The sequence below is a fragment of the Rhynchophorus ferrugineus genome, unplaced genomic scaffold, assembly GCF_030347505.1.
Source record: "Rhynchophorus ferrugineus isolate W39M unplaced genomic scaffold, kcgeb_rfMv2 rfM1, whole genome shotgun sequence".
Taxonomy (NCBI): domain Eukaryota; kingdom Metazoa; phylum Arthropoda; class Insecta; order Coleoptera; family Curculionidae; genus Rhynchophorus; species Rhynchophorus ferrugineus.
The window spans coordinates 68,409-89,036 of NW_027472580.1; the positions used below are offsets into that span (position 1 = coordinate 68,409).

Consider the following 20,628-nt stretch of genomic DNA (forward strand, 5'->3'; position numbering starts at 1 on the left):
TTTGCACTAGTTTTTGTCCAAAAATACTACAAATGAATTTCAAAAGGACTGTTGTAAAATTAGGGGAAATAATTTTAAAAGACTAATAAAAATGAAAAGCAGTCTTTTTGTCTGGTCACGTAAACACGTATTCACTACACTTTAGGTCCACTGAGAGATGGATAACTGCATCTGTTATGAGTTTTTAACAATCAATTAAATAAGCGTAATAAAATACTGGGCTTTTTTAAAGAAAGGTATCTTTCTAAAGCTTGGAGCGTATTGAAAATATGTCTTCACCCTAGGATGGTTGGAAACGAACTACTTTTCACTAATAATGTATACTAGATTGACATTATGCAAGGTACTACATTGCCGACTACCTCGATATTTGTCTGCGAACTAAGTTGGCAAGAAAATCTACATTTGCAATCAAACCGACAACCTTCATTTCCAAAAAATGTGCACCTCACTATTTTCATTCGGTCTCGATTAACCAATGAGTCATCAGAAGCGCTTTAAGTATTTCATCATCAATGCTGTCTATAATATTTTCATATACGATAATTGATTAATAAATTCATGTTGAATATACCCACGCTTAAAAATGCGATAATATTTTCATTTATTGGGATTTCCGTTTTTAATACGATAGGGTATTGGCTTAAGATTATGTTCGTGGAGTTACTTTTCAAAGACAAGAAAAGTTTAACACGTCCTGTATAAACCGATAAATGTAATAACCGTTGAATTAAAGTACATGCTCCGTCAAGTCGTCATATCGGGCACGACTCACTTTAATGCACCAGTCTGGATGAAAAGTAATATCACACTTTAAACAGCTGACTCGGCACAGAAAAATGTCATCGGTCGTCCGCTAGCTGAGATGTTATTGTTCCAAAGACCAGCTCGCTTTTATCAATAAAGACGGTTTATATTAAGAAACCGAGACAATGGGCCGTTTGTTCTGCTGGTCATAATTTAATATCCTGTATAGGGTCTGTTGATAAAATGGTCTTTATACTGGACGAAACGGGGTTGAGACACAACCGCCCTTTATATTTTTAAGGTAATAGCACTGAAAGGGAACTAGTTTATATGCACAAAAATCCCTTGATATATAAAAAAATTAAAGGTATCAATATCAGTCTTGGTAAAATACATTTATTAATGTTAGAGGTGAGACCTTATATTTTCTTAATAAAATTTCCACAATATTATTCATCATAAGCTACATCTTAGGAGTTTATAAAAATTATTTAAAAAATTTATAGTACTTTTGTTTACAGGACACTGAGTAACGCGCGGACTTTTTTGGACTGGAAGACTTGGAAGGATACATTATTTCCCAACATCTCCGAATTTGGCGCATGCCTATATTGGCTCCATTTAATTTGAATACAGAGAATAATCCGAGTTTGACGCAGTCGTATATACAGCTTTATTTACTTATTTTTTATGGTTATTATTAGATTTAATATTTGATTAAATATTATTAGATTTATTATATTAGATATAAACATTGAATTTTTTTTATTATACATTTTATTTCAAAAATTATTGAATAAAATGAAATAATAAAAATAATTTTTTAGGCCTTTCCATTTTTATAAAAAGACCATATTTAAATAAATTTACATATTTGAACAATTAACAAGAATTCCAAGAACCATATAAATAAACATTACCATAAAAAAGACCAAAATCGTTTAGATCAAACACATCAAATATAGTTAAAATGTAACTGTAAAAAATTCAATTGATGATTTGCTATTAATACAGTCAATATTTTTGATATGGTTTATGTATCATAATGTAATGTTTTTGAGCCCTGTATATAGTGCACTTAAAATTAATTTATAACTTGCTCCCATTTGCACGCGCAGTACTTGTAACTGAAAAATTCCATACCTATTATTTCTATTACTTTAAATATATTTATTTGGCGAATAAAATAAAAAGATATTGGTAATTTGAATTCGATGACTAAAAATAATGGTTTTCTCTTATGGCTGATTATGTCAACTGCGAAGAATTCAAGAAAAATAAAGCGCAAATGAAGTCTACAAGTAAATAAAATAGGAAAGATTGTAAATAGTCACTGTGAAACAGAATCCTAATAAAACATACAGTATAATAAAGCGAAAGACCAGGAATCAATATTGTACAACGAATCAGATGGACATGACAAGAAATAAGACGACAATTCTATGAATTAGAATATACTTTGTTAACTGTGAAGAAATAATAATTGTAATACATCATAATATTTGATCTGAAGATATAAAGTTGTAAAAACAATGATATCTATAAAAAATATTCTACTTTTATTTCGAAGGTTCCTGGAAAATAATCTTAATATTTCCTTAATCTTTCATAAGATCTAGACACATTGTGCATAATAGATATTTCATTTGTTAATAATGGAACAATGATTTTGTGTGATATTTTAATGAGTCAGACTTGGCCCATCATGAACCTGAATTAAAACAAAAAGGTAACAAATGGTGTAACCGCGCTTCTCGGCTTTGATAAAACTTTTTATTCAGAAAATGACCAAGAAAATGTTAGTTAATGTATTGATTCCAAACTGAAAGAACAATAAACATATAACCAACAAAAAATATTAATGTTACCATATGGACCAATTATGGGCAAAGTAATATTAATTAAAAAAGGTCGACTTACAGAAGGAATCTTTTTCACAATCAAAATAAGGCACCTGTTGGCATTATTTTCATCAAATGAAGCTGCCGTATAGGACTATTTTGTAGGTTTTCTGAAAGACCACAACAGTGATAGGGTTTCAGGCATTGAATGATCGCTGGGATATGTGTAATGGAAAATAATGTTTGCAATTACAAACTAGTTTCTTATTTCCACGAACTTTTTTTTTGAACATCCTAGTAACAGGAATTTCAAGAAAACTTTGCTTAATCATGTAATTATTTTCTTACAATCTATATTATTACCATTATTTCATTGTAACCATGTAGCGATAAGAAATTTTTCGATGTGTGAAGCATTAAAAATATAATAATGACTTAAATGCAATTGCCTGCAATATTACGATAAGAGATGTCAGGCGATTTATCATTTTTAATAATATCTGGATAAATGTCATTATACAATTTATTGGTATTCATTCGATTTGCAATCAGTCTTCGTTTGTTACTTATGTATGTTTTTTTACGATTTATGGTTAAAGGGAGTATTCTGTTTACTTTCACACTTTTTTACTTTTATAGTTTTTCTATTTGTTTTATGTTATTCGTATTCTATTACTTTTATAGTTTAGCCTTTTAAAATTATTCTCTCAGATTTTTTTTTAATTCGAATTATTTCCGAAGCTTCTGTGATGTAGCAACTAAACCGGTCGGTTGCAGCGATACTATCGAAAATTCTGTTTATGAATATATATCTCTCTAAAACACGAAGTATTGACACTAATTAAGCCGATATATGAAAGTTTGTCGTCAAATGATTTGTTACATCGATGCTTGATGATTAGTTTAGTTACGAACAATTGAATTTGAATTGATCGTTCTCAACTGTTTGTGTGAGCTTGTGTTACTCCTATGTAACAGTTCCCTTAGCTGAATTCCAAAAAACTATCACAGTCTATTAACGCTCAACCATTATTTCTAGGGTCAGCGGATTTTAATGGCTAGCCTAGGATTCATTGATTATGAATTTTTAAAAAATTTTACTGTGGCACGATCGTTCGGATCAAATTGCAGACATTATATTAACAAGCCTTTCACATAATTGCAATTAAAAAAGAGAAAAGTTATTTAACTAGTAAAAATTGATATATAAACTGGAACTAACGGTAATAAAAGTATATGAAGAAAACTGCAAGATCTATAGAGAAATTATTTTTCGTAATTTTATAGTTATTTTGTATCAGAACTAAAGACGTGCTCCAAATCCAATTAAAAAATAAAATCAACAATTAATGCCATTCTAAACGATAAATATATTTTCCACTAATCAATAATTATTCTAATTGTTATGAATGATTAACCGAACGAATTATGAACGAACCATTATCTTATATCATAGTTAATCCAGTCCAGAGATATTATCAAACAATTTCATAATTTAAAAATAATTTTGTAAAAATATATATAAGCGCTTCCCATTTGAGATATCTAAAGACGAAGAAAATAAAACCGACTTCCTAAATTCTCCAGTTCAAATGGATCTACCCCATTCAAAAATCAGAAAAGTTTAATGTATAATATTGAGACAGATTAATTCTACAAGAACTGTTTGAGAAGGGTATACAATTAATAACATTCACATTTAACGCAATATTACGAATATATATTATAATACATTCCTAGCATTTAAAAAGTAGCTAAAATAACTATGATACTCAAACCGGGGAAAGAATGACACCTCCTATCAATTTATATATAGGTTTATTATTATTACACGAAGATCCAGTAACACGAGCAAAGAACCTCCAAACACACCTCAATAAAATACAAATGTGGGTGAAAACATGGCGAATCAAAGCAAATGAAATAAAATCTACATATGTATTGTGGAAAAACATGTTCATCGGGGAAAATCAATATTTGCCAACTCCCCTAGACAGAGAATACTAAATATCTTGGCCGACACCTACTTAGAAGAAGCACATACTTGCAAAACGAAAACAACTCGGACTTAAACTATATCAAATACATTGGCTCATCGGGTGTACATCCAAGTTTTCATTGGATAATAAGGTATTGCTGTACGAATCGATACTTAGACTTATTTTAGTCATATAGAATTCCACAACAGTTAAAAAAAGATCAACTCATTTTCTCTATCCATAACAGAATGCCAAATCTCCAAAATAATTTATCAAATTTTTTCACCTTTAAATGCGAATTTCGTGAATTACCTCTCAAACTCACCCATGTCATAAGCTAATCTAATATGAACATGTTTCTATTCCTAAAGGTTGGAGATAGTTTCACCGTCGTAGTCAACTTGTGATAAATTCAAAGAAAGTGCATATTTAAAGGAAAAATATTAATAAACATTTATAAAATTAAAAAATCGATTATTTGCATTTTAATTCAATAGATCAAAGACAAATGTATTGTCTCTACATAAAAAAATACGTGATGGCATAGAAAAATGTTTTTATGTTTTACGAGCATTTCAGTACAACTTCCAAAATGTATATTCTAGATTTTTGGGAGAGAACTTGCTTTCCGGAACGACAGTAACAATGTACTGTTTCTAACGAGCATTAAATTAAGGTTAATTATCTTAAAAGTAGTGGAAAGTGTCGCACAATTGTACCAATTCTTCGTAGCTAATTGATAGAAAGTGCTGCATACGGCAGTTTAATGGAAAATATATTTAATGAAAATTGGCATTTTTTATTCAATGCATTTTAAAATAAAATAATTTAATTATATTAATATTTAACAACATTTTTATTATTACTTAGGCACAAATATTTTGAAAAACTAAATATCGATAATAAAGTCAATATCACTTTTATAATAAAATAAGTATCACAGGAAATATGTACCCTTTATGTATACAATATTGACATCCAAGTTATAATTTATACAAGTATACTGTAATATATATGCGACAAAGATTAATTCCCTTCTTTTCTATCTTGAATGAAAAGATTAAATTGTGTTGAAAATAAAGGTTTCAAACAATGAAACAAAATTCAATGCGAAGAAAAAGGTGCGTGTAAAGGAGAAACATCTGCTAGAGACAAATGCCCTGGGGATCGTGCCGGCTTAGGCATCCAAAAATATCGAAAAAGACTATCGAAATGGCGAGAAATCAAAAAGACCATTTTAGTTAGCTTCTCTAACCTCTAATTTGCCTCAGTAGCTTTTCTTATTGAATACGTGCTTAAAAATTAGTAATTGAAGGTTTTTTGTTTTTTTTTCAATCTACTTATAATCAATTTCTCATTCAATTAGTATCGGTCGAATAAATACAATTAATTCGGTTCGATTAAAAAAATATTTAAAACGAATTTTAGGTAGAACATATATAAAAAATATTTAAAGAATTATTCAGTGTTGTTGGATATCCTTATGACCCATGCATAAAGCATCAGTAGAATTTAAGTTAGTATGCTTCTGTTGCGTTTCATTTTACAAAATATGGAATATTAGTTTTAGCATTACTCCTGTTGTACATTAATCATAATATATTTCTTTTTATTCTTAAAATACTGTTAAGGAAGTAAAACAAACAATACTTAAAGAAACCAATGCTTGGTTTTAACCTAATTACTGGATGAATTTTAAAAGAGCTCCCAAAAAGTGCATCAAATGAATAACATTCATATTTAATGCCATGCTAAGACTTAATTACTTTCCTAGCACTTGGAAAGTGGCTCAAATCATTATGATTCTTAAACCTGAGAAAAAATCAGAAGACGTCTCCTATTATCCTCCTATAAGCCTATAAACAAACCTGTGATCTCTAAACTTTTCGAAAAACTGTACATTAAGAGACTCAAAATAATCGCAGAGGTGAGAAATATTACTCCAGACCATCAATTTGACTTCCGTAATAAACACGGAACAACAGAACAAATACATAGATTAGTCAACCAAATTAACAAAAACTTAAACGATAAAAAATATTGCTCCGCTGCATTTCTCAATATTTCTCAGGCCTTCGACAAGGTGTGGCATACTGGACTGAATGTTAAATTGAAAAATTTTTTGACCCATACGCACTTTCAACTGCTGAAATCATAACTTACCGACAGACATTTTATGGGGTGACGTATTGGATATTGGGTGACAACAGGGCGACGAATATACTGACCTACACCCAATATATTAGGGTGTTCCGCATGGCAGTGTTTTGGCCCATTGTTATACCTGTTGTATAAAGCTGACCTACCGACCTCAAGAAACACTACTGTTACAACATATGCTGACAATATAGCGCTTTTATCATCATACTAGGATCCAATATCAGCCACAAGAAACCTCCAACTTCATTTTAACAAAGTCGAATTGTGGTTGAAAACGTGGTGTATCAAAGAAAATGAGACAAAATCTACCCATATGACATTCACCCTTTATAGAAGAACATGTCCCTCAGCAAAATTGAATAATAATGACCTTCCTCAAGCAGACAAAGTTAAATATCTGAAAATGCATTTTGATCGACGTTTGACATGGAAAAAACATATAGTGACAAAATGCAAACAGCTTGGGTTTAAACTAAAAAAATGTACTGGCTGATAGGGCGTAAAACTAAATTATCATTAGCAAAAACAAGGTTTTGCTGTATAAGTCAATACTTGGCCCATTTGGGTACTATTAGTAAATCTAACATAGATATCCTCCAGAGGTTCCAGAATAAAGTGTTGCGAGTCATCGTAGATGCCCCATATTACGTGTCCAGCAAACTGATCCAGCGCGATATCTCCTTAGAACCCATAACGAGTATGATTCGAAGTGATTCAAAATACAGCGAAACTTTAATACAATTAAGAAATATCCTTAATATCTGAAGAATTTTAAACGATCTTTTTATATATGGTGCAAATATTTCGCCATAATTTATTTGATAAAGAAACAGTGTTATGCTGTTTTTTTATAAGCATTTAGTAATTTACTAAAATAACATTTCTACGTTACAATTAACGAACAACATCTATAAATACTCAGATAAACATACCTTAGATATATATCTAAATAAAAACTATAAAATTGGGATAAACAAAATATAAATGCTACGATTAACAATCTTTAAATTAGGATAAAACAAACTATAAGTACAGTGGTATAAAATAACTATAAATTCTAAGATAAAGAAACTGTCGATACTAACACAAATTATGGAGTGATAATTCAAATATTAATTATTAATTATATAGGCCCTGATAATTAAAAAATTAAAAAGTTTTGTCAACAAGCATAACCTAGAAAAACAGTGAGTAATGGAATTTTAAAACAAATATGGTATCAATGAAATGTGCATATATTTCACTACTTCCTTGGCCAATATTTTTCCCACAAAACTGTTATTGTATGAATATATAGGCCTAACATAACAACCATAAGCACGAACAGTCATTTTTTAAATCCTACAAACCATCAAGATCAGTTGCTAATTCAATCTGCATTTTTTATGGGGTTAGAAAGGGTATGATCTATTATGAATTGCTAAAGCCATATGAAACTATAACCGGGGATTGCTCACATTCAAAAGAGATCAGACACATTTGGAAACACTAAAATGTCATTATGATAAGATTGAAATGTCATTATGATGTGTGTTAAAAATAGTGGAAAGTTAGCGATGTATATTAAAAAGTTAACAATTAAAAAAATATTTTTATTTAAAAAATACGCTATAAGTTTCAGTGTAATAATAATTTAACCTAGAAATAATACATAAACAATTACTCATATTTTTTAATAAGCATAATCGATAAATTTTTTAATTGTTATTGATCATATGTCTCTGACGTTATCCTCTTAATTTTTCAATAAATGTAATCAACAACAATAAACCTACCGAAATGATAAAACGTGAAATTATACCGTTATTGTATAAATAATTAAGACTTTCAAATAATATTAATTTCTGTCAGATAATTAGTATAAGATAAATAACAAATATTTTTCAAAATATATATTTTGTCCAAAAACCATGAATAATTTTTATATGCTCCTAAAAATGAAGAAATTAAAATTGAAAATCATAAATAATTTAATATTCCAATGTTTGATAAGAAAATTTTAAAATTTTTGATAAAAAAAGTAAAACTGCTTAATATATTATGTGATTATATACAGTATTATGTGAGTAAAAAATAATAAAAAAACTCGAAATGGTTTCGGAAACAGCAGGATGAAATACTCTATGTGATATACATTTTCTTATAGCAAAATACAAATTAACTATGTACCATTTACAATGAAGCACTTAATCGCAGAAAAATAGGAAACTATAAAAAAAACCATACATAACATAATTGATACTATGGAATATTCAGCTTGTAAAGCAACAGAAACATTAAAAGGCCCCACATTAAAGGAAAACAAAATACAGTCGTCAGGAAGGACAAAGAAAAAGATGAAATTTTGTATTAAGTATGTGGTTTAAATAATTACAATTCTTAAACCCGAGTCCGAAAACGTCTCTTCCAATCATCCTATAAATCTATTACTTATAAACTATATATTAAGAGGCTCAATTCAGATGCTATTTCAAAGCATCAAATTCACTAATTTGTTGTTAGTTCAAGGCATGCACAGGCTGAGACATGACAATTGAAATTGTTAATTATTTAGTTGTTATAATTTTAATGAGTCTTACCAATTTTTTATTTTTTAATCTTTTCAAATAAGGTTTATATATTTAGTGTCACACGCAATGGAATTCGAATGTCAGCTTTGGATTGCAACATTCTATTGCTCTTAAGAGGCTAAGATAGTTTGCTTAACTGAAAGACCTTCTGAAAATGTTAATTTTGAAGTAGAAGAAAGACCAATGTATAACTCAGGACTCGCCGATTGACCAAATGTGAGTATTAAGCTGTTATGTAAGGATTTACTTGAAGTTTAGCAGAAATACTTTTATATTATATCTTTTATATCCGACTTTTAACTATTGCTAACAAGTTGAAAGATACAAAGCAGGGGCAAACATTATACTAAAAATATAAAGGCCGTTTATACAGGAGGTTGCTTACTGAAAAAAAAAATTATTGTCCACTGGGCAGAATATAGAAATTCTTAGATAATAAAAATGAAATATTTTAGAAATAAAAGTTTCTCAATATACGAGTGGTACTGTAAATTTGGTAATATTTTATATTTCTTTCTTTACCTGCTGACAGGAACATGTTATGCTTTCACTCCACGCTTTCATTAACATTTAAAATCACACGATTAAGTTGTATTGGCCATTATAGCCGATAATACCAGCAATAAAAACACAATGTTTCGGTACTAATTTAATTTTTATAAACCAGTCAATGAAAAGAATAGTTTTTGCACGAATACTTTTTGAACTCGTCCGCTCCCTGTGCCCAGGTAAAGAAATTTTATGTGCTCTTTTTTTTACAACGAAACCGGAAAGATATTTTTATTGTCGAGTACATTTTACCTGGTAGTTTAGACCCCATCGTATGAAACGAGACGAGTTTAAATACACTTTTTTAAGTTGATAGTGAAATTCTATTGAAAATATCGATGAGTAAAATCAAAACATTCATTCAGTTGTTTTTGGAAAATGTTTATAAGTATTTCCTGGATTTTATCTTAGGTTCAAAAGAAAGTTTGTACCTCCTAAAATAATTTTAAGTTTCGAATATTTCAACCATTTAATAATATTTGAAATCGATCACATTTGAAAATAATTCCCACATAAAAACAAACATTTTTCAATTATGCCCCTTGGATAAAGTTAATTTATGCCAGTATTCTACCACTCTTTGAAATAGTTGTTGAAGTACATTTTTGTGAGTCTTATAGATTTTATAGGAATTAAGCCAACAAATAATTTATTTTCGTGACAGTTGTTTCTTCCAATAAGATATAAATTTGCATTATTATAATAAATTAAAAATAAATATTATTTACACAAATATCATAGGAATATGAAAACAATCTTTCTGGTGAACTGTAAGTATCCAAACACTGGATTCGAAGCAATTTACTTAGTTGAATTTGATTGTTGAACAGCAAATAATGTAAACTATTACGTAAATAAAATTTAAGTAATTCAAAACAATTTAGTATTAGACATCATCAGACAGTGCAGGTAATAAGATGAACTTTCTAGTTTTAATAAAACTACGCGCATAAAAAGATATTTAAATTCGATATTTAATTAATATGGATTAGTCTCAGATGTACTATTTGATCTTGGATCAAAATGAGAAACCCAGAATTGGTTTGAACCCAGTACTTGTGCTCCCAAATAAATTTAGAGTCAACAAGAGAGACGAATTAATCAACGAAGATCTTTTTTCGAATACCCGATGAAAAAGCTTTTTCATTAATTTAATTTATTTCAATGTAATTATTGTGTTATTTAGTTTTTAATATAGTATTATTACACAATAGAAGTACTGGAAAATTTTAATATAATTTAACAGAAAATTAACTATACAGCTTATAATTGGATGCTGTATAGAGATTTAAAATTTGTCTCCAACGAATCAACAAGAGGATGCACAAAAGTCTGTTTAATATGTGTCTGAGAAAAGGATCAACACTGGACCGAAAAATAATGGTCTGCATGTAAATTAAATTGTATATTATTTCTCCTCATTTTCATTTTCATCATTTTCAATATTATGACAGCAAGAGTAAATAAGGTTTCTTGAGGTTTTTTATAAAATAAAAAATTACCTTATTTTGTCAACATAATGAATTTCAATTATTTTTTCTAATTAAAAACGATAAGATCCAAATATCTGAAAGTATGTAATGTAATACACAAAAAGAATCTTAATATTTTACAAAAACGACAAAGGAAAAACCTTTAAAAGAATTAGTGTCAAACGTATTAAGATAACTAAACATAACCTACATTTCACCCTTATTTCGATAAGCCACATGCTTTGCGACTTGTTTACTAGATAAGTTTCGAGACTTTGAAAAGGTAATAATTTCCGTAAATCTTGCATATTTAAAAATAATTTAATTTAACCTATTTAAGTTAAATAGAAAATATAACGACTCATTCAAATAAAAATGTTTGAATTGATGTAAACTTAATTCTGTTTTCGTAATTTTCCAGCCATTAGGTTATTTGTAACGCATAACTGAATATGATTTAGTTTTATTTTGTTATTTCCGATTGAAACCTTATCTGAGTAGTTGTATTATACTGCATTTTTATAATGAAACTAATGTTCCAATGCAGTTATTGTATACATATACCATGATATTTATTTTTGATAGGAATGTCAATAAGGCTATTGTCTATATATGTTCAAATAAAATTACCTGATAATTTTGGTCTTAGATTTAGTGCTGTTGAGTTCAAATAAGTTTTTCGCACCTCCGATATTACTTTTGGCGGTCTTCTGTCCCTTACGTCGAAATCTCTGTATGGTGTTGCTATCAACATTATATACGTTCAAAAAAATTGATTCCAATCAACATTATTCTATTGAAAAATAGGAAATTCAAACGAGACCTTTGGCTCGTGTGACCGTTATCTCTTCCAATAAATTGTAAACAAAATCGTCAACACTATCTATTTAATAACTAGGCTTTCACAAATAAACACTAAAAATAATTTTGTTATTTCACTGATTCCATTTCACTGTAACTTAATTGCCACTGAATTTTGACGAAAAGTGAAATTTCGCGCAAGATTTTAAATCCCGATCGCGTCACACACTTGTCAAAATAATAACAGAATTCGCGCAGCTGTACATACCTCGCTCGACAAGGACTACTTCGATTCCGACGACTAGAACGATGAATGGAAACACTTCGTCTAGTAAGCCAACGGGTGATTATCTACTGAACTGTCGCCAGTAGCGTATTCTGTACGGTACTACGGCGTTCGCATCGGCTCGTTGGCTTGGCGAATAGGGCAAATGATCACATCTTGTGAGCTTACGTCATTACGCACTTTTTGTTCTTTATTTTAAAGATAATTATATCAGTTTATGTGGAGTTTTTATTAGGATGTGGTACCCCAAAAAACTAATAATTTCAATAAAACAAATAAACCTAACATCTACAGTTTATGTAACAATAAAAATAAGTAATACCAATTGAAAGTAAAAGAATATAATTAAATGTCACCAACGCGTTATTAAATGAAATAAAATATGGCTTACTTTATCTATATATTGCTTGAACTAACGATATGCAATATTTATTTTTAAGTCCTTTGTGTTATTATTTTAGTTTTGTGCTGATACTATATTAAAAATTTATAAATGAAATATTTTAATTTATGAAATATTTTGTACTAATATCACCTTCTACAATACGCTATACACAGCTGCGGTGTCCGAGTGGTTAAGGAGATGGACTTGAAATCCATTGGGCTCTGCCCGCACAGGTTCGAATCCTGTCCGCAGCGGCACTTTTTTTGTCCTAACTGTTATAATAATAACTGCAAAGCCTCTGTTATTTTAGCATAATTTTTTTAGTTGACATTAAATTGTATTACTTAGTATTACTTTATTTTTAAAATTATTTGTATCACTACGTGGTTGTTTACAAAACAAATGTCTACATGTTTATAAATGTTAAATAATGAATCAATATGTGCCATTTTGAACGATGATCTTTTTTCCACTTTTCTGGTAAAATCACAGTTTTGTTATAGCAATCAATTTTTGCCAACTCACCAAAGATGTCTGTGGTCCAGTCTTAATACAAGACAATGCTCTTCCTATTAATCAATTGTAGCTTGACTCAGTCGTATTCATTGTTTCCTGCGCTGCTTTTTTCCCTTTTGGAAGTTAAAACACAAATTATGACGAAATTGACCTTCTGGAACCCCATTTTCAAAATGTAATAACTAATGGGCTATAACCTTTTAAAACATATAGCACAGGATGTAAAATAATCTATTACTAAATCGAAATAATTTTTCTAAACCTTATAATTAATGAATTATTTCATGTTTTACATGCGATGGAATTTAAATATCTGAGAATTTTATAAAAAAGATGAAAATATATCATTGGTATATTGACACATGTTATTAGGACGGGTTATTGTTGAAGTGGTTGAGTTACATTTTAAATACCTACTTGATAATATCTAACATTAAGGCTGTTGTTTTATATTTGTCTTAAGAATGAACTGAAAAATTAACTGAGAATGTCTTAAGAATTACTTGATCAGCGAAAACTCTATACGCAGTAATACGTATGACATTTTGGACTCCTTCTCATGCAGATGCTTTTGTTAAATTAGTCCATTTAAACACTTTTAGATCTACTTCTGCCTAACACCACTCAACAAAATATTCCATGCTTACAGAGTAGGGAATTTGTAAAAATCTTTATAAATTAATTTATTGAAATTCGGAATACATATGTAGAGCCAAACATAATAGCCAAGTTGATAACTGGTTTTTTTGATATTTCTTTTTAGTTTCTCAATTTATGACCGATGTAATGTAAGGCATTATTAGTAGAATCTAAGCAAAACTGATAATACAATATAAATGGTAGTACGATATACACGTAGCTACTATTCATGAAAAACGGCAGATCTTAAATAGACAACATATATATTATTATGTAAATAGAAATATATAGTGGGCTTAAGGCGGATGATGAAATTAATATTTAACATTTAGCTTTATTTATTTAAATCCTATGCAAATACTTTAAATATTTTCGTTAAATACAATATATTATAATTACTATTGTTTGTAATATTTTAGTGTCTCTTTTTTTATCAATTGTGGACTACGATTATTTAATTTTTTGTATCTATAAATAGTCACAAACACATTAAATACCAATTGCCCTAAGCAGATTGGACTATTACAACCGTAGGTCCGTCCCGTTGTCTCAACTACTGTACTACGAAGCCAACAATAAATATTATTGTTATTGATTTTTCTGGATATATAGTCACAATTTACTGTTTAACGTTATGTTCCAATATCTGTAACCGATTATTCACAATGCATACTCTCCTGAGTATTCGATGACTGGAATTCATCCATTCTTACCCAGCCGTTGATGTTGCTAGTGAGATGTTGATTCTATGAGATGAAAATGCGAGAAGTTATTGCTGATATACAATCATAAATAGTCAATCCAGATTTATGAGTTTACACCAATGGTGTTCATTTAAGCCAAAAGTTCTAGTGATGCTTGCAATCGAACAACATTTTTTTTAAATAGATTTTCATTACATTTTAAATTCTTCAGCATAAACTCCTTTTATCTTCATATTTCGTTTTTTCGTACGTTAATTTAGTTCTCGATTAAATACGTTATACACAAGTTAAAAATTTTTACAAAAAATTATATAGGCCTTTTTGACGTTAACATAGGTTTATGGATCTATTAAACTTGGCGTCAGCTCTCTTTTCGGTAAGCATAACTTTACTTCCGGGAAAAAATCCCTTCGCCAATTTGTCATGGTATCCAACTAGAATAAAATAATAAATCTCTGATATATAAATGATTGGACATGGTATCCTTGATTAATATAATCCATAAAATCGAACTTCTGACGACAAATAATATAATGTAGTATGCAGTAGATCATACGATTGATTTAGAACAAATTTCTATTTTTTAGTTAGATGTGAGAATACCTAAAAATATTGAATAATAAGAGTCAAACAGATCAACATTTTTCTTTAAAAATTCTCATTCATCTAGCTGTCAAGAATCAAATAGTATTAACAATTCATAGAATTAAAAATTCAAGAATTTATCTCGAAATAGAGTAAATCCTGGAAATATTGTTACGTATGTATTTTATTAATTTATTTATTACATTCATTATGTTGTTATTTTGTGACTGTGTTAATTTATTACTGAATATTTAATTATCATTGCTTGTCTAAATATACTTTATTTTCGATATTCGTCTATTCGTCCATTTAGTTTAATTTTAGTGATAGTTTGCTGTTCGTTAGGGGACATCCGGTGTAGTTAAGCGAAATAGAAACATTCCTAGAGAGAAACAGTTTTTGAAAATAAATTCATTACTTTTTGCATGCATTTGAAAATATGTTGTTATAACTAAATATATATTATTTTAAATTTATGTAAGGTGGAGAAATTATTTAAGGAATTTACATAGCGATAAAAAATTGTGAGTATTGGTTTCGGCAATTTTGACACCATAAAGAATGTAAAGTATAGACATTTATAAACATTTTTATATAATATTCAAAATATTCGTCAAAGCTAAAATTGGAGGGGTGCATGCATTGAATCATGAGGAAATGTGGGTCCAGTTCGATAACTTAAAGCGTAGGTATTAATAATTATAGCGTTTAGGTCTTCCGAAGAAGTAGTATAATTGTTCAGTAGTAGTTTGCTGGAAGTTGGGAACCAGAAAACTATATGGTTAGAAATAATGCTGTTCAGAAGATTATCAAAACAGAATTGGCAGGCGAAAGTACAACAATCAATACTCACAAAACATTTTGTTATAGTTATAAGCCGTCCAGAACGGACTACGATTATATATTCGCAAAGTGAGACTTTTTTTTCAATTGGTACCAAATATTTATATTATAAACTTCCTTTTAGATTACAATACAACCAAATGGCAATATTTCAGTGCCAGTGGTCGATCACTTTTTACGCTCGAACCAAATTTTTTAAGCAAAGTAAAATTGTATTTCTGTCATAACAGAAATCAAAACTTGTATTGCTATTTTGATATTATGAATAAAAACAAGTGCGAAACCTTAACAGTTTTTTTTCTGTAATAGTCGTTCTTAATAGCTTTTTCTGTTGCTAAAAAGCCCTAAAATGTCTATTTATATTCTTATCGAGTCTGGACCGAGGTGGAGCAGAAAAAAAAACCCACCTACAAAATTTGGCAAAGGTTGCAATATATTTTCAAATAGGAGCATGCGTAGACTTACCGGGACCGATCGAAGCATGGCTGCGTTCTTAGATTTAATTGTTTAGTTTTCGATAATATTATTTCTGATAGAAAAAGTATTCAACATTAGATTATAATTACAAACACATTCATATACAATTTATTTTCTATATGAATCTGAATATTCAATAATAATGGAACAATATAAATTATTACAAATGTAATATTATGTTCGTTGTTACGTAACTTGCTTTGTTCTGGTAATATTAGCGTGTGAATATTTGCTTATGTTGTAAATTTCAACTTTTATTATTGAATTGATTAAAATGATACTTTACTATATATGTCGAACTTGGTGCCGAATGAAATATTTGTGAGTGTTTTTTTTTTAACATTTTAGAATCCTCCCTTTTTACCAATTGCTCTAGAAAGACCTACCGACTAAGCGAATCACCAACTTTTAGAAATATCTGTTTTTGCTAGCGTAGTTTCATATGTTGATTATTCTTTATTAGAGTTTTATTCTTGCCTATGAACAATGCCTACTATTTTACTGGTATGGAAACCATCTTGATACTTTGACACTGCAACTAACAACTTGATGCCTCTTAGATTTATGGAAACTGCTAAACGAGTAGATAATGCCTTATTTTCAATGGAAATTAATAATAAACTAATATCACCGTTCAGCTATGAACAATCAAGTGTTAATAAAAGAGCAGTAGTTTTAACCAAGTGTAAAAATAAATAAAAACCAAGCTCTACTTAACAAATAACCGTATATGCCTGCAAAGGCGGATCCATAGCTACGACGATAAAGCTTAGATTCAGATTAGATTAGATTAACTTATTATTTTAAAAGGAAGAAAAGTTTTATCGAAATGTGTTGTATTTTAGTAGCAATCATAGTCTAAGTCTACACAAGTAAGGAAGGACAATCGACAAACATTAAGTACAGCGTTAAAAATTAGACAAAAAATACATGGCCTGTGAACAGCGACAAGATTCGAAGTCCTGCCGCACAAACAGCATCATATGTATTCTGCTTTGTCCCGAATATTACATTTAATGAGAAAACTTGACTAGAATGACTAGAAATATTTACGATATATTTTAGGGTTCTTTATAGTATTTACAAAAGTAATTTATTCTAGGAAACAGTAAATACACACTTTATTGCTAAATAGCTAGCATTTGACATATACTATGTTGGAGCTACTGCTTCACAAACATTGTTTCGCATAACTAAACATTCATTAATTGCAATGAAATACAAAAGATTCTTCCAATTAGAGATTCATCTCTTGAATCCGAAAATTTATCTAGATTTAATCGAAAGTTTATTAAACTTAAACGTAAGATCTGTAAAAATTGAAGCTCAGTCATGGCGTTTCACCATTCAGGAACGTAGCAGGCGAAGGGCCTTCGAAAAGCGACGGAATCGCGCTAGCATCACCGCAGTATGTTTCGGGCAGAGCAGCGGCGCCCTAATCGACGTCTCCAGCCCTGATCGGTGGGCGTAAGCATGAGATCGACAATATCATAGCTGGTCCTCTCTGTCGCACCCACGCCTTCTTCACGTATACCCTTTCGCTCTATCGGGTCGGCTTTTTTTTTGTTATTTCTGTGCCAAATTATAAGTGTTTTTTTATGAACTCGCGTAAATGTATACCGGCGCGATCGTTTACTAGTGTCATTAGTGGATTTCGGGAGCCCTTTCAGTGATAAAAAGGTAAAGCAGAGAGGTTTTTTGTTTTGGGGTTAGTGGCTGGGCACAAAAATTAAAAATTTTCTGGGCTGGATTTTAAATACATTTTGTTATAGATAATTATATGGTTCCGCGGATTTCTATAACTATAACTACGCATAAAATTAGAGCATATTATTGTAATTCTATATATGTTTATTCATAATTGTTATTACAGAAATTTATTTTAAACAATACCCCTATCCTTTTACTTTAAGTTTCATTTCATTCATCAGTTTTCCATTTTTTCCAGTTTTCCAAAATTTCCACGTTTACTGATAAATTATAGCAGAAATATTTTTACATTTTTTTCTAGCTTGCGTAATATGCCAGTATACTGATTGTCGTTTTAATTTTTTAATAATAATAATAATAGGAAATAATTCTTACATTCATTTTCAAAATTTCCAAAATCCTAATTAGAGAAGTAATAGGTCAATAGTCAGTAATAATTCGAATGAAATAAGTCTTCGAATCATTTTGTAAAAATTGTCTTCTAATTTTAAAGAATCGCTTTATTTTGTTAGTGTTTTTCTATAGTTTTAATTAAAAATATTCATAATTTTTGAACAATACACAACGAAATTATTTGGTGTTATATGAAAAGCCCTTGTTCCACTATTAATTTAGTTCCCCCGTATATAAAACACTATTAATATTCGTTAACATTGATCTTGAACTCCTTGTTATCTTAGATTCGAATTAATATTGATTGATAGTTTTCTAATATTGAGTTATTCATTAAGATTCGTGTAAAAGTTCTTGCTTTAATTGAGTGTATTAATTTATTTCAATAACAACATGAATGAAAACATTATTCAAGGAACCATCGGAAGCTATTACTTTTTACAATCTTTCAGGCAGTTATAAAATGTCAATGAAATGAATCACTCTTGATATATAGTTTGTTACCTTTGTATAGATACTATTATATTTTTTCTATCTACTTTTCATCAGTAATAATAAAATGCAAACATCACTCCATTTTCTAAAATTAAAACAATATACCGAGCATATAGAGTGATCGTTAAAGTTTTTCCTCTACAATTTATGTGAAGCCCTCGCTCTCGATGGCTTAAACACTTAAACATAGCTGATTAATCAACATAGATCGTCCCCACAAATGCTTCTTCTCATATTTGGCAGCGATTTTTATTCAGTAACACTACCAATTCTTCGTCATCATATATTTGTACCCAGCATCATGTCAAAACCATCTTTACCTATATCTACAAGTGGTTTCAGATAGAGCATATTCCTTATAAACTTTTTTTAGCAACATTTTAGTGCAATAAAAACTAGCTGATTTGATTGTGCCGACATGCTTGGCAGGAGACAAGACGGTCGTCTTGATGTTATGATAGCCGCGAGTTTGAATCCTGTTGGGCCATGGTTGTAACTTTATATGTGTGATTGATCACAAGTGTAAAAGCGGAGAAGGAAAATAATCCCAGTTACGCCAGCAACCAGGCTGGGTAAGACCGGATGTCCTTCCGAGATGATCTCTAAGTTAGTCATACGCTTAATGCCGAGAATCGTGCTTTGGAGCCCACGTTAAGCAGAGTATGTCCAGATCACGGATGATACTGTGTACTTTTCTTTTAACTTTTCCCAGTAGACCTAAACGATAAAAAAAATGACAATAAAATTTTCCATTTTTGCTCACATTATCTGCTAAACTTTCCCAGTATTCTTCCCTTAATTTGACTAAAAAATCTCTAATTTTTTAAGGATTTTTTTAAGGTATAAAAAATAGAGGCTTCATCAAAAATAGGATCCCAGTATCTTCCAGTAATCCAAGTAGGCAGTAAAGTGCCTAAAACATCGGCTACTCTTAACTCTTTCTCTTCCTTTTCTTTCCCTTTAGGTCGGAACTTACCATTATTCTTATAAAATTGTTAGTTATGTTATGTAAAAACTTTAAGTTAATACATCGGTTAATTTTGCGAGTATTGCGCTTATAAATTGCATAATTGCGTAACACATGCATATGTAAGAATGAGGTTTAAAATCTGTTTTAGATAACATTTGCTCAAAAGAATAGTTTAGTGGATGTCTACGTCAATAAAGGAGTAAATTTACTGACTGTTAAAATAAATCTTTTAAATTAAATAAAATAAAATAAGTTAGGGGTATTTTACTTATATGTATATACATTCTAACATAGAGAACTGTTCAACTTCTCAAATAAAAGGTAATTATCACTGTAAATGATTTGTTACAAGTGGAACCATCCAATTTTATGGTGATTATATAAAAATTTGCATATTTCAGCCATACCTGCAAATATTTTTAACACATACAAATGTTTTATTTTTAAACTAAATATTAAGTATTTTTAATTTATTTCGTTTTAAAGAAGTTATGTAATAAGAGAAA

At 29.5% G+C, this 20,628-nt stretch overlaps 2 protein-coding genes and 1 non-coding gene across 4 annotated transcripts in view; 2 read left to right on the forward strand and 1 right to left on the reverse strand.

Moving 5' to 3' along the window:
* LOC143201830 (uncharacterized) overlaps positions 1-12,513 on the reverse strand; it is a 33,337-nt gene extending 20,824 nt beyond the window's left edge. Inside the window, exon 1 of one of the 2 annotated variants that reach the window (XM_076413052.1) lies at positions 11,949-12,513. In XM_076413052.1, the coding sequence (XP_076269167.1) occupies positions 11,949-12,072 (124 nt within the window). In that variant the 5' untranslated portion in view covers positions 12,073-12,513. Of the gene's footprint in view, positions 1-9,819; positions 9,952-11,948 lie in introns of those variants that run through there. The other variant, XM_076413053.1, reaches the window with a different exon arrangement.
* Positions 12,514-12,962: 449 nt separating this feature from the next.
* TRNAS-UGA (transfer RNA serine (anticodon UGA)) lies at positions 12,963-13,044 on the forward strand. Its single transcript has one exon. It is a non-coding gene; the product is annotated as a tRNA-Ser (tRNA).
* Positions 13,045-17,921: 4,877 nt separating this feature from the next.
* The window catches only part of LOC143201900 (uncharacterized), a 63,793-nt gene continuing 61,086 nt past the window's right edge, over positions 17,922-20,628 (forward strand). Inside the window, exon 1 of the mRNA XM_076413099.1 lies at positions 17,922-18,234. The gene's annotated coding sequence lies outside the window, so the exon portion shown is untranslated. The remainder of the gene's footprint in view (positions 18,235-20,628) is intronic.